Source organism: Chiroxiphia lanceolata, chromosome 2 (assembly GCF_009829145.1).
Source record: "Chiroxiphia lanceolata isolate bChiLan1 chromosome 2, bChiLan1.pri, whole genome shotgun sequence".
Classification (NCBI taxonomy): domain Eukaryota; kingdom Metazoa; phylum Chordata; class Aves; order Passeriformes; family Pipridae; genus Chiroxiphia; species Chiroxiphia lanceolata.
In genome coordinates this window covers 75,706,778-75,734,213 of record NC_045638.1, presented here as the reverse complement: position 1 = coordinate 75,734,213, position 27,436 = coordinate 75,706,778, and the positions used below count along the sequence as shown (strand labels likewise).

At 40.5% G+C, this 27,436-nt stretch overlaps 1 protein-coding gene and 1 long non-coding RNA gene across 5 annotated transcripts in view; one reads left to right on the top strand and one right to left on the bottom strand.

Annotated features, from left to right (window-relative positions):
- RDX (radixin) overlaps positions 1–8,435 on the bottom strand; it is a 44,880-nt gene extending 36,445 nt beyond the window's left edge. For 3 of the 4 annotated variants that reach the window (XM_032678356.1, XM_032678357.1, XM_032678358.1), the window contains exons 1-2: positions 8,303–8,435; positions 117–188 (exon numbers count right to left, since the gene is read on the bottom strand). In XM_032678356.1, coding sequence (XP_032534247.1) covers positions 117–128 — 12 coding nt within the window. In that variant the 5' untranslated portion in view covers positions 129–188; positions 8,303–8,435. The remainder of the gene's footprint in view (positions 1–116; positions 189–8,302) is intronic. The other variant, XR_004355157.1, reaches the window with a different exon arrangement.
- Positions 8,436–8,715: 280 nt separating this feature from the next.
- On the top strand, positions 8,716–21,447 carry LOC116783375. The gene is made up of 3 exons (XR_004355656.1): positions 8,716–9,259; positions 10,023–10,075; positions 20,313–21,447. It is a non-coding gene; the product is annotated as an uncharacterized LOC116783375 (long non-coding RNA).
- Positions 21,448–27,436: the final 5,989 nt, after the last annotated feature.

Here is a 27,436-nt window from a genome sequence, read left to right as displayed (position 1 = left end):
ATGAAATCTAGAAAGAGCAGAGTCAAAACAAACAACAAAAAAAACTGTTATAAGATCACCACTCTGAAATGTGAAAACCCTCTTAGATTTTAGATGGGTAAAAAACAGCTACTTACTGGTTTCGGCATTTTTCTTGTTTTCTGTAGTCTCCTGTCCACTTAAATCTTCTACAAACTCTTTGTCCCCTTCTGCCAAAAACAAAATAAGGGGGATGTTTTTAAATTAATCAAAACTGAGTTCATATATATCACAGCAAATAGTACACATTCCAAAAGTGCTCTACATGTACAAAATACACTTTTCAGAAGATGACAAATAAAAAGCTACTAAATTAGCCAGTACCAGAATCTACAGGTCTCCAAGTAGTAACACCCTTTTTATTTTCTGTAGAGCATTAATGCACTAATGTGCAACAGTTCCTCAAGGGCTAGAAATTCTTTTTAGAACTTTTTTTATCAGACATCATCTACTACTAAAAACCTCTAACACTACTTACAAGGAAGTAAAAAGTTTGAAACATCTTGAAGAAAAAGAAAAAACCTAACAATTTTAAAGCATCGAAACTGTATTTCATGTCTATAAAATCACCCATTTTTCCAAGCGAAGGAATGATACAGTCATTTTTCCCCAAATGAAAAGAAATGCAAGTACACCAACACAGTAAAAAAAGGAAAAAAAATCTGCTCTGCTTGAAATAGAGCCTTTTTCTTTCTTTTTTTTTAAGCAGAAAGGCTGTAAGTTATGTCCACGTAGTAATGAAAGTATTCACTATTGTGTTCTGTTCCAAAAAGTTTCTATGCCTTGAAAAAATATGCTTGCAATACTATTGGTAGAGAGCATTCTGCTTCCCTTTCAGTCCATTCTAACTCAGAAAGAACAAGCAGCTAGTCACCTCCTTGCATAAATTTAAGTAATAACACCTTCTTGCACATATTTACAGTAATGACTTCCATGAATCACACCTGTTGCTGGTTTGCAAAGAGTATCAAAAGCGGCACAGTGCCTTCAAAAATAATATAAACTGGAATTAAACTTATACTAAGAAAAATGAGTGAGACATACTACTCAGAATATATCTGAGATTTCATTATTATAACTCCATGACTGCAACAGATGAATAAAATTTTCAGAATTGTTAAAAGAAAAAAAAAAAAAGGATAAAACCAGAACATTTAAGAGTAATCCAGTTATCAAACCCAAACTTTTATATAAACGATCTTTCATTCACAAATAATAATTAAAATAGGAAGTATTTGTATATATAAATTACCAAAAAAGTTAATTTTCCTTGCTTCTTGGCAATAAAAAATTACAGAATTACAGTAAATATTAAAAACATTTGCACAGCAAAGTAAGGTGCCTCAGCACTTCATTTTTTGTTTCTTTTTCTAACCTGTAGAGATATGTTTGAAAAAAGGGACTGAAAAGAGAGATAAAGGATGGAAAGAGAATTTAAGAAGCATCAGTGCTGTTGCTGATAAAGAAAATGAATGTTAAGATTAAGGATTACAGAAAAAGAAATCTAATGGCATAATGCAGTTACAGAGCAAAATTTTGTTTAACAAGAAATCAGTCTAAAAAATTAAAACAGTATCTTTAAGCTATATTAATTATGATATAACTAATGCAGCCCAACTATAAAGGTATAATACTACATTTGTTTAGCATAAACACAATTACATTCCAGTAGCTTTTTTTTTTGTTTAATTCCAGAAGATATTCTAAAGAATGGACAGTATCAGTAATGTCCCAAACACAGGCTCACTGTCCAATGTGCAGCACCAGTTTACACGCCGAGATGAGGTATCTCCATTTCTTTATTCTAGTCAGTGCAAAGCAGGGAGCTGGATGGTAACCCACAAAAGGTTGGCACCACAATCATCAAAACTTTACAACATTTACACATTGCAGCAGACAAAGGAATCAGGGTTTATTGGCTTCAAGCTACACAGCTCTTACTGATTAGCATTCTACCTTCTATTGGTTAAATGATTCTCTCTTCTCATGCCCATTAGTCCACGTGCTCAGTCACTCTCTTCTGTTGAGTTTGTGACTTGGTGGGCCCCGAGTCCTGGTCGCAATCTCCGTCCTGCCAGAATTACCTTTTTCCCAGTTGGAGCTGATTCCTGCACAATTGCTGAGTTGGCTTTGTTAGTTTCTTCCTTATCTTGGGAGTTCTGCCAAATGTCCTTGTGGCTTGTGAATTCTGCATTCCCTGTGCCCACTATCAGTGGTACATCCTTCTCCCCAAGCTTTGTTAACCTTCCCCTGCATCTGAGACCATCGAAGCATGTCAAGCCCTCAACCTTAACAAGGCAATTCTACCAACAAGTAATTTATCTTTCTAACACTGAGACATCAGCAGTAAGGCTACTATTCCAAGATACTTTTAAATATATCCTTGAAAAATATGAATATACATTTTCCTCAATTCCTTGCCCTCTTTTTTTTTTTTAAAACCACGAAAGCTTTCAGGGAGGGTAAAAAAAAAAAAAAAAAAAAAAATCGGGTGCTTACAACTCTGGCTTTTGATAAAAATTCAACAGCACGTTTCCATTTCACAGAATAGATTGCCTCCTCTTCTCCCTAATGTACTCCTTGGAAAAATTCAAGGGAGTAATAAAAAGCAAAACAAGCCCAGCTCTAGTATCTGCTAAAGTTCGCAGGATTCCAAGCTGTAGCATTTATTCCCTGTGTTCACCTTTTTGACAGTAGAAGTTCATTGCTTGAAAAACTGAAGGCAGATTGAAGCCCTAGAGTTATACTCAGTTAATTAACTATGCAAAAGTTAAATTAGATTCTCATCCACCATTTTGTAAGCGTGCCAACTCAACAGTACCAAAAGGAATAGAAAGTAGCACACTATTTGTATGCGTCTTTAGTTACACTAGCATTGAAAAGAAGGGGTATGGTAAGATGACTGATAAGGAAGTCCAGTCTCCAGGAGAGGAATGACAGCATATGGCACAAGACTGAGATCTCAAGAACATGTCTATCCCTTTCTCCAGTGGCTGTCATACCCTTATACATTTTTTTCATTACAAATTCTTCCATGAATATGTCCCAAATTTTTGCTTTGTGTTTTACCCAAAGCCATTGTTATAATACTAGCAACAAACCATAAATTACTTATTTGAAAACATATTTTAAAACCTTAGGGTAATTTTTAAAATCAGAAACACAACTACAAAGTTTTATAGGTTAATTCTATGTCATCAAACCACAATTGGTAGACACGTGTTTGCATGCAAGAGAACAAAGCTATCAGTAAAAAGCAAGAATCCTCTTGTGCAAAACTCAATACAAATAAAGTCTCACTGTGAGCCCCACAGATTCACAGATCTTATGGGCCTGAGAAATTATCACAGTATATGAGCAACAGGGGAAAAAAAAAAAATCTGTGTAAAACAGATAGTAGCCCAGGTATTTTTGTTGAAATGCTTGCTGCAGTATCTTTCAGTAGAGTAAAGAAAAAAACCCTATCATTTCTTAAAACAAACAAACAAACAAAAGAAAATTAATAAATTTATAGCCAACTATGCTGAACTTGTTTCCATTTTATATATAATGCAAAAAACAGCCTGTGTCTATATGCTTTCATACTCAAAATGTTGTGCAACTTCAAAACATTCCAATCACACAAATACATTGCAACTATTATATGTATATAAAAATCAAGAAGTTTGCAGATTTTAAAACTGTGCAAAAATCGAAATCAAATAAGCACTGAATAAAACAAAAAGCACCCTATTTATCCCAGTTATTGGCACCAGCTAACATTAAAAACAAAACACATATAAGGAAAACATTTGGCCAAAAGAAACCAAAAGTCACAGCCAGGCAAAATATTGTGCGTCTCCACTATTATTACTGGAGTGGGAGTTCACTTTTGCTACTAATGCATTTCAGATAAATATATATTTAGCAGATGCAACCATATCAGTTTTACTTAATTTTTAACTTTGAAGCAACTAATTACCTGTAACACTCATGTTAAATGGCACTGCAAATAGAGGGGAAAAAATCCCAGTCAATTGGGATGAGAAACTATATTCCTTTCACCTCCAGGATTCCGAAACCAGCTTGTGACCTACTACACATCAAAGCTCATCTCACTTTGACATTTCAATTCCTAAAGGTGCCTCTTCCAAGTCAGGATTAGCAGGTTTGTGACTTTGCAGACTTCCTACCACTACAACACTGAAGACCTTCAACAACGTATGCACTAATCTGGACTCTGGACCAAAAAAAAAAACCCAAAGTATCAGCAGGCTCCACATCACAAACAGACAAAAAAAAAAATCATCCAGAACATCAAGAATTCTCTTGAAATAAAGAACTGTGACATCAATTCATTTCACTACAAGAGAGTTAGGATTTTTAAATCAGTATCATCCATGTTTCCAGTTATGCCACAGAAGCCAACAAAAAAAGCAATTGTTAAAGATGACAAAGAAAGCTTTCTTCAGAAAATGATGGTGCATAAAATGCTTGATGCCAAAATTCTGTCAAATAATTCATGCAGCAGCTGTTTTCAAAAGAAACATTCATACACACAGCTATGGGTCTGAGGTCAGGTGAGGATGGGACAGAAGGCTTGAGCAGGATGCTTGGCTGGTGGAGAACCAGCACTTAAAAGCAGAGTCCCTATCTGACAGCTTTTTTTTCCTGAACAGAGATGGCAGAGAACACAGAACTTTAGCCACAGCAATATAACTCATTTATTTACAGGAACTTATTTAAAATTAATATACCTTCTCTTTTCAAAGTCTTATACCATTCCATTTCTTGCGGTACCTAAAGGTTTTAGATCTTTGGGGAGGTAGCAATAGGTAACTTAGAGGCCACTGTACCTGACTAACTGGTCTCAGATTTCTACAGAAACACCTCTCCGCTCCAAAGCAGTGAATGCCTGCAAGGCAATCATCTTTCACACTAACAGCTCCCTAATGACACACTTGCTGCAGTCCAATAAAGCAGTTCATTTGCCACAGACTTTACTTCTGCATACATCTTTTTCAGACGGACACAGAGATCGCCCACACAGTTGTCTGCAATATAAGCAAACCATGGGGGAACTAAAACAAGACATTTATCTCACAGCGAAAAAAAAAGAGAAAAAAAACCCAAGAAAAATAAAAAGCTGAATTCTATACCTAGTATGTAATAATTGAGATTTGACCAGTGCTAGATATCACATGCAGAGTTTTACATATCAACTTTTTTTTTTGAGTACTGTATTGTTCCCTTCCTAAAACCACTATTTTCCCCAATCCTCCCTTCCCTGAAATACCCAAGATAGGTTTGCTCTACCTAAAAAAAAAAAACTGCAGTATAACTAGTAAAAATGTTACACATTCAGCGTATTTATAGGAAAACACATTTTGCAGAGTGAGGTACTTCTAAACTGGAGTTCCTGAGAACCTCAGAAGCACACTTGGCAGTTGCCAACACAGTAGTTCAACTAAAAGCAACGCAGACCAGTCAAAGAATATTCATGCAATGCTTGCAGTTTTGCCAGTTAGTGAACTGGTATATTTTAGACATGCCATACAGTTTACATACAGTTAATATTTATTAAGTTTAATCTTAATTATTAAGTATTTAATGTATTATATATTTTAATATATATGTATTATTTTATCATAACATTATATTATTTCATTTATTTAACCTATTTATTAAGTGTTAATCTTCAAGTACCCGCAACTGCACTATTTGAAACAACCCTAAGATTCTGAAGAGTCCTACAACAACAAGACAGCCAATCTTACCACTAATATCCCATGCACCAACAAAAATGGAAATTAGGAAGGGAAACTGATGGAAGTACTGTTGTTTCTAAGCAAAATAAGCTTTTCTCTAAAAATACTGTTAGCAAAGAAATACAACATAACTGAAAGGCTGGGTATAATGCCATCTCAAGCCATATTTTCTGAATGACACTGTTGAGTCTCTTAGAACTAGTTCCATAACATAAAGGAAACTTATGAATGTGAACTGACCACTCACATCATTCTCCATATACAGTAACTAGAGTTATTAAGTTGAAATGGTCTACTGTAAAGATTACTAACTCCCTTTTTGGGCCAATGTAATATTTCTTCTTCCTTGTACTACATGACTGGAATGTTTCATTTCACAGAGTGATTTATAAATGTCTAAAGCAGAAAGAAAAAAAAAATTTAATTCAAACTACACCCAAAAATTAGCCTAGCAGTACAGTTAGCCCACTAATGCAGCTCTTCGGTGTTGAAAGGAAAGAGTTCACCTAGGCCCCCCTCAGCTCTGGAGTAAACTCGCTGAGCATGCAAGATACACTGAGTGCTGCTTTAATGGGTCAGTATCTTTCAACAATCAGCACTTTCTTCAGAAGTTTGTATAAAGCTTTGTTTACATTTACAAACTTGAAAATCCTCCCTTTCCTCTACTCCCACAGACTCCTAATGCAATACAAAGCCATAGGACAGCTTTGATGTACTTAGCACATCCAACAGAAAGACATAATGCCTTAAACAACTTTCCTCTTCACCTCTGTCAACACAAGTGCCCCTTCTCAAAAAGCAGAGCGAGACTGTTGAAGAAGAAAGGCCGTATACCTATCCTAGCAAAAGTTAAAGGAACTTCCTTTACAAGGAACTGCCTTCTAATATCATAACCTCTACACTTCTTACCCCCCCCCCTCCAGTTTTGTTCCTTGTAGGTGGATCCATATCCTCACCTTCTTTACAGCTTCACCCAATGTTCTGTGAATGTTTTTTTCTGGCAGTTCTACCACCATCAAGCACTGCAACGCTCTCTACTGCAACGGCAGAAATAGTCACACCAGAACTCTTTCTATCAACTCTACAAACACTTTTATACTTTTTCTTTCAGTCAGCACTCAAGGAAAACTCTCTGGACAGCTCCTGACCTGTCACACCACGTCATTTTCCATGCATTTTCGTTATACTTTTGCTCTCCAGTCTCCCAACCTACTAGAAGAGCCGTGCCGCTTTAGGACAAAGCTTGGAAATATGCCACTGCCTTGCAATTGCCTTTTGCTGGGATGTTGCTTATCTGGGAACATTGCACTGACTTGCAGTTTATTTTTCTCACAGTCCCTCTCACGCTAAATCAATAGATCAATAGAGGTAAGCCTTATAATCCAATAAACAGTTACTACTTGTCCCATCTTTAATGATTAAAAAAACTACTTGATCACAGTACCCACAACGCTACTGCGCTCCAGCCCCACGTCCTCCCTCGTGGCACACGTTGCCCGGCAGCGCGGTGCCAACGCGCTATCTCAGAGCTGACAGCAACAACGGCAGTGCCACAATCTTCTGAACACGTCAGGGGCCGTGCACGCAGATGCATCCCCAAAACACTCCTGTGGCACAAACACAACGGCAAGGCATCTCTGATGAAAGCAAAACAAGAGTGAGATGCGCGCCTGAAGCCTGACAGAAACCAGTCACAAAGGCAGAATTAATTAAAACTCAGAACTGCCACTCCCATGACTCGGTTTAAAAAACTGAATCTTTCTAAAAGCCTGTACCAAAAAGAGGAACACGAAATACTTGTCTAGGGTGTTACACAGACTGGAAAAGACAGCTTAATAGCACCTTATAACTGAAGTGATTATTTGTGTTGGCATAGAGTCCAGAGGTGGGTTTTTTTCCACGTTCAAATTAAGAAAAGTGACAAAAGAGAAGCAAATTCCATCAAGCTGAAACTAAAACCTCTTATCTGCGTTAAACTTTAAGAGACAAAGTTAATTACAAATGCCTACGACTTGTACAACACATTAATCCATTCAAAAAACAATGCACAAAGGCTCATTCAGGGCCGCTGCACCCATTACGTCGGTCAGTACTTAAGGACTCTTAAAAACGCACATTTGTCGAAAACAATAGACAGCAACAGATGCTCCACAGCACTTGTTTATGAAGTAATTCCTTATTATTCCCCCGCACCGCCGCAGTCAGCTGGCCCGACCCGGCTGCCACATGTCTCCTCCGGTGTAACCTCCGCGCCGCCCGGGGACATCAATAATGCACGGGGGCTGCGCGGGCACGCGGGGCGCGCTCCCGGCACAGCCAAGCGAGCCGGGGGTCGCCGCCCGCGCCCCCCTCTCGGGCGGAGGCGGCGGACGCTCCGCACACGGGCGGTACGAAGCCGCGAACCTGCCGCTGCAACAAGTCGCCTGGTGCCCCTCCGCCCACCAAGAGCTTCTGCGGGTGGGCTCCCGCTCCCGCCCCCGCGCTGCCTGCCCGCGGGCCAGCCGGCAGCCGCCCGCGCCCCTCGCTCCCCACCTCACCTGGGGCTCCGCTCCCTCCGCGGCGCCGGGCGGAGCGGGGGGACGAGCCCCCCCGGGCAGGGTGCGTGGAGCGCGGCGCTCCCCGCTCCTGGCGGGGCGGTGTGTCCCCCCCCGCCGCCCCCTCGGAGCGGGGCAGGAGGCGCTGCGGGGCCGCCCCGCGCTGTTCGGCGGGGCCGGGGCGCGGAGCGCGGCGGGCACTGTGACAGCTCCGCAATATGGCGGCAGCCGCCGCCGTTCGGATTTTCCCCCCTATCAGATGTGGCTCCTGCGCCCGCACTGCGCACGCGTGGCGCGGCCGGGCATGCGCGGCGGGCGGCACGAAGCCGGCTGCCCGGAGGGGCGCGGGGGTGGCGGCCGCGAGGGGCTCCCGGCGGGACGGGGAGGGACGCGGGACGCCCGTTCTGTGCCGGGCACGGTGAGGGCGGGACAGGGAGCTACCGTGAGGAGACATCAGCGAGCGCCCACCTTGTGAGGCGGCGGTCCCTCCGCACCGGAACTGCGGCGCTCGGTGGGAGCCGGTGCTCGGGGACCCCGCGGAACCCGCCCGAGCGCAGCCCTGGCCGTGTGACGTGTGTGCCTGTGCCCGCTGCTCCAGCGGCACAGCTGCCCTCTGGAAACTCCCCGCTCGCCTGAGCGAGGAGGGGGCGAGAACAGGGACTCTCCCGTTAACGCAGCCGGGCGGCGGGAAAGGAAACGTCGGTGAAGCCTGAGTCAGGGAGGAGGCAGTCGGCAGCGTGGGTGTTTCCCGTCCGAAGCCCGCCAGAAATAGTGCCGCCTTTTTGGCAGCGTGCGCTCAAGGGGCGCGGTGGGAGGCCGGGTGTTTCGCCAGATGAGAAGCCACGGAGCTGGCGATACCACCAGTCCCGGGGTGCAGCGGGCAGGAGCGGAGCTCGGCGTGTGCTGAGCCAGGGCCTGGGAGGGGTCGAGCTGTGATGACTCGAGAGGGATACCTTCAGGGTAAGAGCATGCAATAAAGTTTGAGTGGAGAGCATTGATCCTCTTCCCCTCCTCCATCTCATCGCAGTGATGGGACCCTCTCTCCTTTTTCTATCACTCCCTTGTGTGAAACAGTTGTACTGGGGGATGGGATCACACTTTTTTTTTTCATGCACATATATTCAGTTTTTTGTATGCAATCCCAATGGGGATGGAGAAGAAAATAGTAGTAAGGAAAATCCTTCTGAAGGACAGAGAGGTTGAGGCAATCTTCAGTTTATTTTTGTTTTCAAGAAAGTGAAGGTGCTGCTTGAGCTCAGTGGCAACCCAACCAGGGAGGCCAAACAGCAAAGCTCAGTGCAAAGAGATCCACTTGAGCTACCAACTCTGAGTCATGCAGCTGCTATTAATACACCTTGCCCTCTGGCTGTCTGATAAAGAAAGGTTGGGGGAAGAACTATGAAGAATTTTCAATTAAAGTCTGCTTCCAAATAAAAAAGAATATTTTACGATGAATTTGCAGTGGGGAGAAGGGGAAGAAGAGGAGATCAGCCTGGCAAACAAGGAATGATCTCCCAGAGAATCTGTGGGAGCCTCATTGACAAAATTTTTTAAATTATTTGGACAAAACTTAAAGAACATTTCAATAAAGTAGATGACTACATAATACAAACTATGGTGAAATGAAATTGAGTTATATAAGCTTGAATTTAATTACTTCTAGAGAAATTTAATGAGTTTAATCTATGATGATTTGATGCATTATATTGTATATTTGAAACAGGCATTTATCTCACAGTCATCATCACAGAACTTGAACATCTCAGTCTATTAAAGGTATGTTCAATTTCCTGCCATGGACTAAAATTTCATTTCTAACTTTGTTTGTGTCATTTTGCTCCAAGGAAGACGTGACAATGACTAATTCCTCCTTCTTTCTGTTCTTCATTGTGAAGAACATCCTGACATGAAATAGAATATTTTGCAGTATGTTACTCTTCTAAGTGTAACTTAAGTGTAACTTGCAGCCTCTGCAGTTACACAGTTTCACTGACCAGCCACTATTAGTATGCAACCTACTGTTCAAACGGCCTTTTCTGTGGGTCAGAATAAGGGAAACAAAAAAAACAAACAAACCCCCAGGAAAACAAACCCTGTTTCACTCAGCCACCTAAATAAATTAACTATGATTCACTGCAGTGCACAGATAAAATACATTTGCTTTAGTTGACCAAACTAAAGGCTTGCTTTGCTTCCAAAACAGTCTGTTCAAAACTGGCTCAGATACAGGACTATTCCACTAGGGCCCAGTTTCTTTACTAGTGTTGATAGCATGAGGAATAAAGTTCCTTTCAGTTCCTGCATTATCACCGCAGGATATGCTTTATCTCTTATCCTATTACATGAAGAATATTATTGCTCAAAAATGTCAAGAAAAATAATAGCCTTATCTTCCTTGTCAACAGTACAATGTGATTTCCTTCTCACCTTGCTTCCTTAACAAGGTGTAAAATTGCAGTTTGTATGATAAAACAGGGCAGTAAAAACAAAAGTGTAGTTAGAGATTGTGTTCTTTGTAGCCATGAAAATGAAACTAAAGAAAGAGCTACAGGCAATAAAGAGAGCATTCAGATACCCATATCAACTTAAATTACACAGTTCTTTAAGAGGCAGGTTATAAAGGTAATGATAAGAGCCTTAACTGCAAGACACAAAGGCATTATCTTTCAGCAGTAATGCCAAAACACAGCTCTTCATTAAAAACCAAATTTTAAACTTTCATTGCCCAATCTGAGAAATCAATCCTAGAATCCCTTTTGAAAGTAAAGATTTCTGGGCGGATGCTTCTCCAGTGCATCTGCAAAAGCATAAAGCAGTCAATAAAGACCTAGTCTTCACTGTGTGTTAGAATCTACTTTCAATAAAGCTAAATGTACAGTTCAAGGGGCATTTACTAGACAAGGCATTTTGGAAAGGAGAACTAAGAAGAAAAATCAGGAATTTCTGATTTTTTTTTAGCTTTAAATGGTATGCAAAACACCTTTACTTTATCTGCTAATTCAATTAAGATTCAATTAAGCTATCAGCTAGGATAGAAGTATAGTTCTGCCCCTACCATGGAAAGCTATATGTGGACTTGGTCTACCAGCCTGGAAGCTAGCCACTCTGGGAATATTTATGTATATGACTCAACACACATGTACTCAGCTATTAATATGTTTACGGACACAGACCTTACGTTGTCTAAAATTACTGCAGGGTAATTTTACTATTACTAATTGTATGGTGTAAAACCAAATTGTATTTTCTTTTGTTAATATTTGAATAACAATAAAAGGATATGTTGCCTTAATGGACATTAATCGTATTTATTTTTCCAACAAGTATGTTACATTGCCTTTTAAAGTCTGCAGTAGCAACAAAGGGAATTTAAAGAATTTTGCGGTCATTAGATGAATCCAATTCACAGATATTTTAAATATTTGGTGAAGTTAAAACAAATGCCTGAAGTCATAGTTTTATGTCTGTTGTTAAATTCGTCTGTCATTTAAAATTTAATGTATCTAATTCCAAAAATTGTTTTTCATGCATGGTATTAAAGACCAGATTTCAATAAAAATAAAAGGCTTCCAGTAGCAACACTGAGCATTCCAAATTGCCTTTATTGCATGTGTATATACAGTCTCAGATTTGATCAAGTTCAAAAGGCAAAATATGGTATGACTCTGGGGGAGTTGTCTTTTTCCTTTCTGAAACACCATAGGTGTGTGAAGCTTACCTAGGTGTCCTCCGGGGCCATGGTCCTGCACTTTGGCAGCACCTCAGCAAGCCTCAGCTCCAGTGAAGAAGTCAGGGAGTCCAAGTCTAGCACTCTTTGGTTGGATAATTAGATAGCACGAGTGTTTTGATGGAGAAGGACAGACCTAGTGTGCAAAAAGAAGGGGGATTCTGCCTCCTCTATGGAGACATGCAGGAAACAGAAAGGACCTGAAAGCCTGACCAAAACACCTGGCAAACAGGGGTCAGGATAATCTACTGAAGTGCAGTGCTGGCAGCTGGCTCAGTGTCAGGCCATTCTACCTGCTCATTTAATAACCCAGCTGGAGAGGCTTAGCCTCTAACATCAACACTGTAACCTGGCTGGCCAGCAGACACCTTTACCCTTGAAAATCTGAACCGTTGTTTGCAAAAGTCTTTTCCTGCTGCCCAGTCAATTCCTCCAGGTGGAAGATTAAAGGGGAACATTGTTTATCTTGATGACTGCGCCCACCAGAAGCCCAGGGTTGGGCTGAGTGAGAAGCCCAAAGGCTTTACCACTGATCATCTCTCACACAGGACGACTTCTTCCAGTGACACATTTTTGTTTTTCTCTTGGGTATTTAGTCTCTGGTACTACAGCAAAGATACCACAGTGGTGTCAGCCTCACTCAGGGCCAAATTTTAATACCTTTTCTGCTCAAGATAGGAAGTAACAGAATCACTTGTAGAGGAGTGTGGTTTTTTAACTGCCAAATATGGATCTCAGCAGTTCATTCTAAGTGAATCAGTATTTGCATCTCTGCGGTAATAATTTGCTAATTTAATTTTTATACACAAAGTGTGTATTACACAGCCCTTATCTTCCATCTATTATTTCTCACAGAATATTCAGAGTTGGAAGGGATTCACAAGGATCATCAAGTCTAAATCTTAAATGAATGGCCCATACAGGGGATTGAACATGTGACCCTGGCATTATGAGCACCAAGTTTTAACCAACTGAGCCAATCTCAATGACCATTATAATTTTATTATTTGTTTCTGTAACTTGGTAATTGCACAAGAGGCAGGTTAACAAATAAAGCTGCTTGCAATTAAGATTGGGGCAGGCTGTCTGGTCACCTGTATCCGAGATGGGACAAATCAGCTCATGTCACTGCTCTTGTGTCATGTCACCCAAACATGCCTTCTCTGATACATAAGGTTGTCATCTAACAGCTGACATTTAGCTGCAGTTCCTGCTTCTGTCCACTTAATGTTTTTATCTTATCGTAGTTATAATTATAATGACAAGTACAAGTTGTTCCACAGTGACAACATTGCTTTTTCAGTGACAGCGTTTATTTTGGTTATAATGTGGCTGTAGCTGAGTCCTGCCCATAGCATTGGAAATCAAAGCAATGATGGAGGTATTCCCTTCAGCAAAATAATATAAAGTATTTACAACAAAATACAACAGTATGTAAGATACTAAGCACAGTAAAAGGCACCAATCCAGACAACAACTTTTTAAATTAAACTATTTCTGTGGGGAAAAAAAGGAATATGATTACCAAGGAATTGGACACAAGTGTTTGAAAACCTGAAAAGTGTATACAACTGTTAGAACCAAAGCAAATGCTTTTCAGTGGGTTTGTTGTTGGTTTTGTTTTGGGGAGTTTTTTGTTTCTCCTAAGTGCATGTACACTGTTCTGCAGTACAGCCATACAACTTTGTGAATAAGTAAAATAATAATAAAAAGTAGAGCTTTTTACTAGGAATTCATCACTGAAGTATTTTTAGGTCCTGAACCCTTCTAATTTTATTGCATTTACTTGCTTCTTTATCAACAAGCAGAAATAAGCAAAACTGTAGAAGGAGTGTCTAGAACTTTTCAACTGTATTCTTAAGACTTTGTCATCTCCTAGTTTTACCAAAATGGACATGGTCAAAACATCAAAATAGAAGTATATATTTCCCCACAATTCTAGCCTTTTTTTAAGATGTGAATTTCCTGGAATATTTATATATATGGAGGGGAAGAAAAAAAAAGAGTGAAAATTGATGTAGACTGTTCAGAACTGTATTTTCTGGATATGGGAAATTTTTGATGGTATGCCAGTAGCATCACAAAAGATGAAAAAATGCCTGCAGAACTAAAGGAAACACCTCATCACCTCTTTAAAGGGGATATTCCAAAAACAGTCTGCCCAACCCATTTTTATGAAGAAAATGTTTTCGTTAGAAGAAAACGGATGGCAATTTTTGCCAAAGTTGTTTTCAGCTAAACCTTAATCAGGAAGCTCTGCTTAAAAAAAACCAGCAAAAACTCCAAAATGTCTCATCATGAACCTTACGTAAAGAGGTAGAGACTGAATACAATTCCTCTCTTTTTTTTAATGAAATCACTGACTTATTTCAGAGTTAATCTGTTAGTACTGAGTACAAGTTCTTAAGTCCACAGACATTCTAAACTTCTGAAGGAATTCAGGAACAAAAAGGCTGAGCTGATATTAGCGAAAGCATGTGTCATAAAAACCAGGTATAGCTCTATTGCTGAAGTGGATACCCCCACAAGTTGATTTTTTTTCTCACCTCACAAGCATAGCAAGTAGGAATGTATCAAGGCACTTCATTTGATGAACTAGAATAATAACAAAGCTTTATCATCAGCACACCTACAGAGATGTAATTTGGAGTCTTGAAGGTAATTTCGGCCTAAGAGGGCACATACTCTTGCAGCAGCTATGTTGCAATCAAATCTTATCAGAATAAATCACCCTTAATTGAAGTTCATCGAAGAGAAACAAGGCAGGAAAAGGAGAAAGGCAAGATAATTCTAGGATGCTAAGATCTTCAGTGTGCTGTGTCTCCAAGTATATTTTTAAAAGCTGCTTCTTTTTCATTTTCACTGTGTATGAAGGAAGTCTGAAAGATTTAAGAGTATTTATTTGCTTTAGAAAAAACATTAAAAGACACGGTCTTTGGCTATCCTTAGGGATACCTCAACAGCAGTTGAAGAACCAGGTGGGCTACAATATTACAAGTACCAAAACAATGACATATGATTAAATTGAAATGGGAAATTAGTCCCCTTAAGGATCTAAATTCTGCTAATGGTTTTCTATTACCTGGTGAACAGAGACTGAGAGGATGGTACATAAGGGCAGATATGATACTTCAGATGCTGCTGAAGTTGAAATTCCAAAATAGTTAAGTTGCTCCATGAAACTAAATTGGCTGAGGTTGTGCGTGCTTGGAAACAGAGCTCTGTGACTGACCACCTTGGTGTAGCTGTTATTCTTTCCTGTGGCTGAGGCAAACTTGAGAGCTATGCCTGGTGTGGATTCCCCATGGACCAAGAAGTTATGAGATTGCTCAGTCAATCCTTCCCAGCTTCCTTCTCAGTCGTCTTTTTCTTCTTCCACATGGCTATTTACATGAGATTTCTAGGACATTAATTTCTTCCAAGGCTCCTACCTCTGTTGTATTTGGTTGAAGTTGGCTAACAGTATTTAAAAGTTATCAAGTAAACTTGCAGAGAAACCTAGTTTGATGACAAAGTAGTTATAAACCTGAGATCCACTATGAAGGCAGAAGAAATACCAATCCCAGTCATTTATCTTGTTAAACAACGAACAAGTTTTTTCTTCTATCCTGAACTACTGTTCAGATTAGACTGTTGATAACACATTATTAATTAGGATATTTGGCATTAAATGCTACTCGCAGCCTATATTGAAACCAGCAGGTTTGTTTACTACCTTTTTCATCTGAAAGTTCAAAATTTCATTACATCTCAAACTTGAATTCTGGCAGTAGGTTGAACATCTGTCTGCTACATGGATCTCTATAGCTCAGGTGTTCATCTTTTGAGTTTAATTACATGAGATGAAGCATCCCTCCTGCAAAGACCTCTGGTTTGCTCACTCTTTGCTTCTTTTAAACAAAATATGTTCCTTATGCCCACTTAACGGATCAAGAGGAGAGTTACTCTAGTTGCCCTCTTGATTGCTCATTATCTTTTATATGGAATTTAGTCAAAACCGTTGTGGCTTTGCATGACAATGAAAGTTTGGTAGCTTGAAGATCTGCCTTTTCTTGCTTCTGTACATAATTTCCTATCATTTAAGTACAGTTGAGATTTTTTTTCCCCCCTCATTGCTTTAGCTGTGCCCAGCAAACTTCTGTTGTCAATCTACAGAAGACTGGGGAAATTTCATCAGTGTTTGTGTACAGGGAGCACAATGGCAAAGTAAGTTTACACAAGGTAGAGAAGATAAAAAAATTAATTGTGCACATTATATGTTCACAATATTGTTTCCAGGAAAAGACAGAGCTATCAATTAGACAGTACAGCACGTGGCTATGATCAACAGAATGTTTAAGAAAAAAGCTCTGGTTCTTGCAGTCTAGAAGCCTACAAGATTAGGAGACATTTGGATACTGAGTTAGGAGATATTTGGAGAAACTGAAGGGGCATGGAAAAAGGGCCTCTAACTGAATTAGAACTTTTTGCCTTAGAAATTAAATAAATTAGAAGAGATTCAAATATGCAGGCCTGAGGCTTAGGAGAGGAAAAAAAACCAAACCACTGAACAAACCAAACCAAACCAAAACCAGCCCTTTTCTGAAGCACTGTAGAAGACTGGAAAACCAAGAGGGGGGTGAGTGCTCCATTGGCATGCTGTGCATAGAACAGGAGCTGAACAGAAATGAGCAGGCTCGAAACCTTCTTCTGAAAGGTTATGCTTTGTTAATAAGTTAAGATACTGAGAAAAAACATGGTATAAATTTGAAACTGTGATGTAATTGCATTAATGTGTGAAAAGCCTGGGCAAACTAACAGCGTAAATGTGCTCAAGGCTAGCAGTCATCCAAATCTAAAGCCTCTCTTTAAGCCTAGAGTTGCAGCAGCTCCTAGCAGGGAAAGCTCTGTAAAAGACAATCTTCCCGGGGCAACAAGTGTTATTTGTGTCTTTACATGTGATCTCCTATGAAAAAGCACAAAATCACTAACAAGTGACTAACAAAAATCAACAGCCAGAAGGATGGTCAGTAGGAAAGGACAGCACAGGACTGGGATCAACTAACTCGAATTACATGGTAAAGCTTCAACATACAACAGCCTAAATTGAGGCAGATGGTCAACCCACTGGACTTGACATTAAGTGCCAATGAACAACGTACTACCTAAGGAGGTAAGTAGCTGTCACCTGCCCTAAGAAATCAGAGGGCAGCTCTTAAGTTATGACTACTGTCTTTTAGGGAAAGTGTAATTGCTGTCTCATTTCCCTTCTTTTACTTTCCTCCTTTCTAAGTTCTGTTTTATTAAGCTGTTTGTAAATGGGAGGTACAGTATTATTTAGGCCACTTTTTTGTAAATATTCCCTGTAAATTCTGCATCAAGGTCTAGCAAAAGGATTGTGAACATAAAAATAGCACAGAGAATGTGATTTGTGAGCTTTAATTTTCTTAATCTCGTAGTACAAGAGGAAGCAGACACTGTAGCTGACAACTCATATATTTGAAATCAAGTGTTGTCTTTTTATCAAAGAACAAAATAGACTGTGAAACTCACTGCTCTAGGATGTTATTAAAGTCAAAATGCACAGCAGGAGTCTAAGAGGAAGAAAAATATTCTCTTGTCCCGAATTACTGTATTTCTGGATACTCTTATTATTCATACAAGAAGATTTAAAAAAAAAAAAACCAAACCAGCTTGAAACATAAATTTTAAGCAAGTTAGTAATTAGGATGAAACCTCCATCACCCCAATTCTGTCAAAAATATATTTGGGGTTGTTTGGGTTTTGCATCTTCTCAGAAGCTATGGGAATTGACAACAGTTACAGATATATAACTGGGCTAAATGAACCTAATGCTGTATGGCAAGTAATATGCTTCAGTGAGATCAACATTTTCTTAGAAATAAAACTAGGTTTAGCCCACAGAGAGAGCATGTCAGTGATCAAACTATGCATGCCTTGAGGAAAAACAGAAGAAGGAATCTCTAAGGTTTAATTTTGTAAAGCAAAGTTTCAAAGAGACTGCTGAAAAGCAAGTAATTGCTCCAAACTACCTTTTTCTGAAAGGTCAATTTTTAGCTTCCTTTAGGAGAATGTATCCTTTAGGAAAATGAAAGAAATACATGTTACACAACTGTTCTGTTCAGAAAATCCTTAATTACCACAGGAAGTCTGTTCTTTCAGGCAACTTAGGCTTTTGGGAAATTCATGAAATTCACCATGAAAATGATGAATTGGATTCCTGTTTATGGCCCTGCTTAGCAATTAAAATTTCTAACTTAAAAATGCAATCACCAACTACTAAGATATCTTTGAAAGTGCTGACATTCCCTGTGGAAGGGTCTGTCATGGTTCCTCCCAAAATTCTCTATACTTCACTGTATTTGCGAAGGCTCATTTTGATATTCAATCTCCCACATATCCAAAATTGGATGGCAATAGTCCTGCTATACAAATGAATGGAAGAGGAGAGTCCAGCTCTCACTGTAACCTGCTTATCTTTCAAAGAGTAGCATAGTCACAATAGTATTGTCAATAGTAGCAGAGCAGAACACATTTTTGCTTACCTGTCTTTTTCATTAGTAGTTCTATGATACCACTGAAACACCACATCCTGGAAAATATAGCAAGGGAGGCTATATTATTAAGGTGGTTTTACAAGCAAAATGAAGATACACCCAAAGTCTGCTTAAGGGCTTTTAATCCAGATACTGTGAATAAAACCAGCAGCAGCACTGTCACCTGCACTGATGTGTAGGTGCATTCTGTGCCCACTTCTTCACTTTGTCACATGAGAACAACTGCTGAAATTTCTTCATCAAGACTAAAGCCTTCAGAGCAATGCTTTATAAACGTTTCAGGCCGCCTTCAAGATGTTAGGATAACCAGATGTCATTTGCTTCTCATTACAAATCCCCGGAAGAGATTTTTCATTGCTAACCTTTTTTCTTCATCAGTTTAAGATTCTCAACCTGATAATCTGTATCTTAATATATTCAGAAATTGGTTACAAAAATATTTGTGTAGCACCTAAAGTAATCTATTACTCAAAAGCTCACTACATTCTATTGCAGTAAGTTAAAATACAGAGTAAAGTTAATCTCACAAGGCCTATGAGTCTTATTAGTAGTACTGATCATTTTAGTCAAAGCACTGCTATGCATTTTGGTTTGCAGAACTGGTGATCTAAGCTTTTCCAGATTCAGGGAAACCTAAACCACTGGACTGGCATTTTTCCTACGCAGTAGCAAAGCCACAAAGAAATCTGTGGGACAAGAAAGATACTTCAGCAAATCAAGCAAAGATGGATTACAAGATACTTTTTACCCTAAATTGTGACCGTTATATTTCTTTACACAAGATGTCAGAGCTCTAGCAAAAATCTGGGAAGAGAATATAGGATTTTCCCCAGATTTTTTTGCTTGTGAAGCAGAGGCAGAGGCACTTGAGACATTGATACTGCAAAGAAGGATGTGGATAATTCTGGTTCCATATTCGGTCTGAGTGGGCGTACGTCAGTTGTCTTTTGAGGGATGCTCCACACTCTTCCTGTAGAATAGATGCAGCCTGTCAGGCATAAACCCAGCTGTGCAGTGTCAAGCCACCTGCTACAGCATGGGGATTTTAGAACCTGAGAGAACCTCAGAGGCTGGTTCACATTAAGTCAGCTCAGCCTTGGGCACCACTCTGTATCGGTATAGAGACAAGATGCCCATGGGCTGCCCGTGAGCATTTCTGCAGGTGTCACATGGGCTGACACCTGTGTGAGGGTCAAATACACCTCCAATGTGGTGCTGGAGGGTGGGTGCTGTTCTAACTGCTAACTTCTGTCGTACTTCTATTAAAATATGATACGCTTAAATAAAAGCATGGAACTCTGTGACCTTGTGTTTGAGTTGACGTATTTTTGCTTCAGTAAAATTTGCATGTTATGTAATGATACGAATGTAAAAATCCAAGTATTTTTCCTTTAGCTGTTGTGTGACATCTTGGTCTTTCATGCAGTAAAACTAGTCTTTTGAATACAACTATTCACATGTTCGCTGTGCCAGGAACATCTTTCATACACACCCTCTAAACTATTAACCCAAGATGGGTAGCCACAAAAGGAAACAAGTTCAGTCTAATTAATTGGATGGTCCAGCTAACAAATGGCAAAGACACAAGGAGGCCTGCAATGACTGCAACAGTGGTGGCCCAGGGAACAGCCCACACACCCCTGCCCTCCCTTAACAAACAAATAGTAACTTCTGGTAAAGCATTTGCTTCTCCATTATATAACTGAAGAGTTCAAATTTCTCCCCCCAGAGCAAGATAGCAGTCTACAGATAAAAGCTGTCAAGTGCAACAAACGCCAGTCCTGAAATCCCAACTGCAAGCAAGTCAGTGAGATCAAGATGTTACAAGGCAACCTTAAAAGACATTTGCTTTTAAGGCTACTAAAAGAAGTATCGTGATTAATCACAGAGGGCATAAAAGCTGGAGATGGACTTTCATTTACTTGTCTTTGCACAGGTCTCTGCATTGTGACGGTAAGCCCAGCTCTGAGCCGGTGTAATGCAGCAGGACTCAGCTAACTTCACAGCTGTGCTGGTTTAAATCACAGAATTTGGCCTGGTTTAAGACTTGAGAGCTGCGTGATTCTGTTACCCTTGTTTCTATGTAAAAAACAGGAGTATATAAAAGAGCAATAGGGTAGAGCACTACCTCAGCAATTTGGAACGACAGGGGAACCGCTATGGATTGCTAACTCGAACCTTGTGCCCACAGCTTGGCTGAGAGTCCTCAGAGGAGAGCAAGAGAAACCTACTATATGATATATATACGCCAGCAGAGTGCTCTGCCTTGAAATGAGAGCCGACAGGCAAAGCCAGTGGAGTACATTGGGAGCATTGTTTTATTGCTGCTTTACTGCTGAGATTGCTGAACGGTCACGAAAATGCCTGGCGCTGCTGCTGCACTGTTCCAGCAGGACGTGACCTGCTGTGGGAGATGGCCGCACACTGCATCTCTATGGTGTGCAGCAGCAGCTCATGGAAATGCTGAAGAACTGGAAATATCAGATGAGTTCTCTCTATGCAACTGAGTTTACAGCAGTTGGACTATTGCCAGCTAAACTAGCACAATTTAAAAGTAAACCAGAATTTCTACACCAGCAGAAGTGTGTCAGCTGCGCTAAACCCACATGGAAGCTGGTCCCAGGGAAGCAGAGCAGGAGGCCATTGGCTCCTCACCCCAGCCCTGCTGGCCCACACTGTGAGCTGGGCCCCACAGCTTTGGGTCACTTTATTCATTTTCCATGCTTAAAGGTTCTTGACTGCACAAAGCAATCTTGGATTACAAAGGAGCGTAGGCTACATCTCAACTGTTTCAAGTGCTGCCAAGAAAAAAGGGGACTTGGGTCAAGCCCAAGCTAGCCAAGCACAGAATTTGACAAGGCTTTCAACAAATAGCTTCCCAGAAAGTCATGAGACAAGCATTAAAAAAAACAAAATTCATGAGGACTTAATAATAGTTTGGGGTTGTCTTTATTTCCTTTCCTTGTTCTTGTATTTAGGTTTCTCTTCAAGCCTGGGAAAAGAACTTCTTCCTTCCTTAGGTTTAGATTTTCAATTGCTAGCTGATTGCCAGATTTTGAAATTATATAAAAGAAGGATTTAAGCACAGTATTTTAAAAATTATAAAATTTAGCAACTTTGAAAACTACTGTTCACATTCCTGATGTGCTATACGTGCTCCTGGGGTGTCAGAGAGAAGGATCCTCATTTCTAACTCCAGTTATGCTGGAGAGCAGCATAACTGATAAGCTTACTACAGCCTGGATTCCCACGAAGTCTCAAATGTGCAAGTACTTACTTGTAAGCTTCTAGCTGGTTTTGTAATCTCTTTTATATTGTTAAGATATAACAGAAATGATCCCTCACGTGCATAAATGTTTGCAGCATCACATGGTATGATTCTTGGGGCGGTCCTGTGCAGGGCCAGAAGCTGGACTTTGATGATCCTTGTGGGTCCCTTCCAACTCAGGATATTCTATGGTTCTATGATTCTAACTTTGTCCTTCTCCACATGTACACAGAAGTATCTCATTTGGTCTCTTACAAAAACATAAGTGTATACCTTAAGAAGCTGAGCCCCAGTATTGCTTTATACACTGATTAGTGTTTTTTATCTTTCAGTCATATCAGTTATGACTTCCATCGACTATGAACAACAGCAACAAAATTTATTTGAAATTATAGCCTTTGACCAGAGAACATTTTGACTTATATGCATTTTATTCAGCCTCTTGCCAGTTATCCACATTTTAATTTTTTATTCTAAAAATCTCTCAATTTCCTGCTTCTGGATGTAAAAATCTGATGAACATTTTCTCTTCCCTTCACTGCTGGTATGTGCAGCACGTTCAGGGCTGTGAGCAAGACGGAAGCCGTGCTGGCTATGCCTCCTGGTGGGCATACAAACCTCCTGCCTCAGTACCTTTGTGTATCGCGCTTTCTCCAAGAATCTTATACTAAAGCCTTTCTCATGTGTAATTCAGCTGCTTCCCCTTACAAACCAATAGTCTACCAGTAAGAGTAAACGCATTCCTTTGTAGACATCTATACAAAATGTATTTTTCAAAGGTAGTAAAGACCAGCATGCAGGACCTCATACATCACTCGTCCACTCACTACTGGCAGCACAACATGTCTTGCAGCATCTACAGCAATCAACATCCTTGCTCAATGGAGAAATTTTTTGCACTTCATTGCATATGTTCTTACAAAACAACTGTATGGACTTCTGGGAAGAGAGCAAAAATGTGTAACTGATAGTTAATAACAGCATTATTCAGAGAAGAAAATTGGGCACCAGTAGACAAGAGGAGTGGATATCAGGCTGCAATTCATTGTCAGCACCAATCTTGTGCAGTTGGAAATGCTTTTTTCTTTCATTGGAGACTCTAATTACTGTTGTTATTTTTTCTTTCCTTTTTTTTTCCTGTTAGTTTTTGTGAAAATCACCTCTATGAATCTACACCACACCTGACTCATGAACACTAGAAAAGCAAAAGAGAGGGAGAGGCAGGGAGGAGAAGGACTGTGTCAGCTTTACCTCAGATTTCTATAAACTGTCATGGTACTACACACTATGGCCTCAATGATCACAGAATCATGGAATGGTTTGGGTTGGAAGGCACGTTAAATTTCATGAAGTGCCAGCCTGCCTGCCCTGGGCAGGGACACCTTCCACTAAACCAGATTTCCCAGGGCCCCATCCAACCTGGTCTTGAACATTCCCAGAGCTGGGGCATCCACAGCTTCTCTGGAAAACCTGTTCCAGTGTCTCACCACCCTCTGGCTAAAGAACTTTCCTCCTGACATCCAATCTTAATCTCTCTTTCACTTTGAAGCCATTTCCCCATGCCCTATCACTACGTTCCTTGTCAAAAGTCATTCTCCAGCTCTCTTGCAGCCTCCTTCAGGTACTGGAAGGCTGCAATGAGGTCTCCCTGGAGCCTTCTCCAGGGTGAACAACCCCAACACTCTCAGTCTCTCTTCATAGGAGAGGTGCTCCAGCCTTCTGATCACCAGGCAACTATCAGCAAGAGGGCATGGTCTTAAGTTGTGCCAGGGGAGGTTTAGGTTAGATATTAGAAAAAATTTCTTTACAGAGAGGGTAATCAGGCATGGGAATGGGCTGCCCAGGGAAGTGGTGGATTCTCCGTCCCTGGAGGTTTTTAAGATGAGACTGGATGTGGCACTTAGTGCCACTGGTCTAGCAACTGCAGCAGTAGTGGATCAAGGGTTGGACTTGATGATCTCGGAGGTCCCTTCCAAACCAGCTGATTCTATGATTCTATGATCTTCATGGCCTTCCTCTGGACTCATTCCAATAGGTCCAGCTCATGAAGCTCGACAGAAACAGAATGATGAAGCTGAGGACAGAAGGTCATATGAATACCCACGCATTATCTTGCTGAAACTTTTCGCCATCTAGTGGTTTGTTGGCCTCCTACAAATACAAACAAAAATAGTAAAGAATTGGTGGGTATAACTTCGGGGGGGAAAAAATGTTTGTATTACATCTGGTCCCCAGTGTGCAAGAACCTATAAAAAAATATGAGAAAAGATGAAGTGCCTCCCGAAAAGTGCTCTACCATTAGGATGAACATCCCATGGAGACAAGCAACAAAAACCTTCACGCAACCAAGGTGAGATTCAGAGAGAGGTTAGGTACACCCCGCTGGTAATTTTTCTCTCCTTTATTTCACTCTATTCCTCTTATTGTGTCAAGATGTCCCGATCTAATTTGCTCCACCATTTTCTTCAAGCTTGCCCACCCAAAAACGTACATTATATACAAACTATGAGGGAATTAGGAGGGCCCTGTGTTTGAGGGTGGGAGGTTCCAGGGAGCAGCATGAGATGGCTACTCTACAACAGAAGGTGTGCCAGGAACTAAGCACAATACTGAGGTGGGTAAAAGCAGTCACCTCACCAACAAGGAGCCAGGATGCAGAGCACAGCAACCCCCGGCCAAGATTGGGTTGAGAGACAGTGGTCAGGGTCAGATACAGCCCAGTGGTCACCCAGCAGGGCTGCAGTGGCAAGGCAGGTCTGAGACCAAGCTAGGATGCCAAGTCAGCAAGTCTGATCAGGGTCAGACTCATGGAGATGTGGGATGGTGCAAACAGAGCTGCTGGCACAGGCACAGGCCAGCAAAAAGCCTCGGTTTAAAAGTGGCTCTGAAGAGAAAGGAGAGGCAGGCCCTCGCTATGGCTTTTCTCACAACTGCTCTTATCAGTGGAGGAGCTGACCTTGGATTCTGCCAAGTAAACTTTTGCAAAGGGGTAATGTGCTCAGGGCCATGGCAGTCAGAGGGCTGGAACAGAGCTATGGAACATATCCAACACAGGGGTAAAGCAAGTTGATGGCCTTCATTAAAACAGTATATGGAGGAAAATCCCACTTGAAAGCGGATCGAAGCGAAGTTCAAAGAGCTTACGTTGTTCAGTTTGGGCAAATCAAGAACTCTTGCTGTTAATGATGGCTTCATTAATGAGAAGCATCAAAGGACATCTAAATTATTAACTGATCACACCGATTTAAAGCTCACTGATTTGAGGCTACTAATTTAATTTGTACATGAAAAAAGATCAAATACAATCTTGGGATGTATCAGGGCCATACGCTTCTATTAGAGACACTGTACAAGACCTGAATTGAATGTACTAACTAGTCACCCATGTTTAACAACAGGGAATTCAAATTAACATATGCACAAATGGCTCAGTGGCATAACCAGAAGAACAGTGAGAGTTTCCTGTCTTATGGAAGGAGACTAGAAATAACAGTGGCTAAAATAAAAGGTAGGACAGTACTGATAACAGAGGCTAAACTAAAAGGGCTGAAGAGGGTACAACAAGTGATCAGTTAACTTCAGAAAGAAGAAAAACTAAATTCATAAGCAGCCCTGGCCAGGAAAAAAACAGCATAAATAATCCTATACTAAGAACTAAACTAATAAAAGAAATTGCTTGAAAATTGATAAATAATTTGGCATTCTCCACTTCCAAGGAATGAAATTTTGCGACTGTTTTTCAGTGCAATTAGTAGCAGCAAGAAAACTTAGGAAAAAGATAAATATTTAGTTAAAAAATTATTTATTTACTTGAGTTGCATGTGACAGCAAACAGGTCACAGGCAACATTAGAAGGTCCAGAGGGTCCCTTTCAGACTTATTGCCTGCATTAACCATTAATTTGTAACAAGCAGCCTTCTGGTTGAAGTCAAACTAGATTATCTGATGCACTCTTTGGGCTTTACAATATTAGAAGTCCAGCTAGAGCTGTATGTATTTAGCTATAGGATTATGTATATATGACCCCATGCTGTAGTAAGAGCATTGAAATAAACTGTATTATTTATGGCCACATTCTCTTGTGTTGGAAAAGAAACCAATGAAAAAGAGCTCATTGTGAGGGGATACCAGTAAAATAGCTGAGGATCAAGCCCTCAGAGTATTTATTTTGGTGACTTCTCTATGATATATTCACATATTTTAACTGCATTTATAATAATATATGATTTAATAAACATATTGAGTGCACTGATTTCAGTTATACTTTTAAAATATTATTCTATGAGTGGTATATTGAACAAATGCAATTATTTTGCTAGTAATCAAAGGATAACTGAAAGCTATTCTTCCTGTATTGTACACAGTGGCAACCAGAGTAAAGTTACTGCAGCCTCTGTGACAGGTAGAATTTCTAAGGAAATTACGTAGAAAATGTGGTCAGCCTCATGTCAGCTGAAATGTAGAGATATACCGTGTATGTAGGTAATTGTAAAGCTTTTAAAATCCAATGCTAAATCTAGATGGGGAGAGCCATATATTTGCTTTTGTGGAAAGAATACTGTAATGTAAAGGATAATGACATGAAACAAATTCAGTTTTACAGCATAGGTGTTGTAAAAGCTACTTTGACATAGCAATAACTGAAATAAAGTGTAAAAGACAAGATGCGGATTATCTAAAATCTCACATTGGCCATATCTGTAATGGGTAAAGGGAATCCCTCTAGCAACATTGAGTGTAGCTTCGAGGCTAGCAGCTATATACCTAAAGCAGAGAAAACTTACACATTCAAGTCAATTGGCCAGGCAGTTTGTAGGCTCTTGACATTTCCACCGGGACCTTCTCCTCTCCTTAAAATGCACTGGTTCAAGTTAGTGCAATATCTCCCTCTTTGATCTTACTCTAATGCAACAAAATCATAAGGCATCAGGAACGATCTTAGCAACCTCAAGAGCATCAGAGGTAAACAACATTCCCTTTTTCCCCCGATTTATTTCCACTCCTGTTTGAATTAATTATTTCAAAGTACAGGCTCCATTTCTTCTCATTCACCCAGAACTCCCCAGTCTGGGTGTGGTAGAGTGAAGGGTTTCTACATAACCATTTAATCAATAGTGGTAGAGAGACAAATTAAGCCTACATGTGCAGTCTGTAATTGCTCAGGATATCTCAAAATTTCCTACTGCACACACTCATCTTTGAGCTATTCACCATGAATGCTCATGTCCTGTTAGATTCTCTGATAGTGCTGCTGTCCCTTTGCTGACATCCGGGTTTTAGGAGTTGGATCTGTTGTCATAAGAAACAGTAATGAGGAACTGGGAATTTCTCTGTGGCAGCCCTGTTGGACAGCTCAGACTTCCCAGCCGCCAGCTCCACTTCCCTGGGAGTTCCATATTATAAGCGGTTTCAATAGGGTTCCAGGTCTCACCGACCACTTGCCCAGCCTGGAGCTGGAGCCTAGTCCCCCGCAGGTCGGGCCCCGCACAGGGGCTTTGGAGATGTGGTGAAGGCTCTCTGGGTGACACCTCCACCGTGTGTGCCACCGACCGCGCAGCGCCCTGTCCTTGACACGACAAGAAATC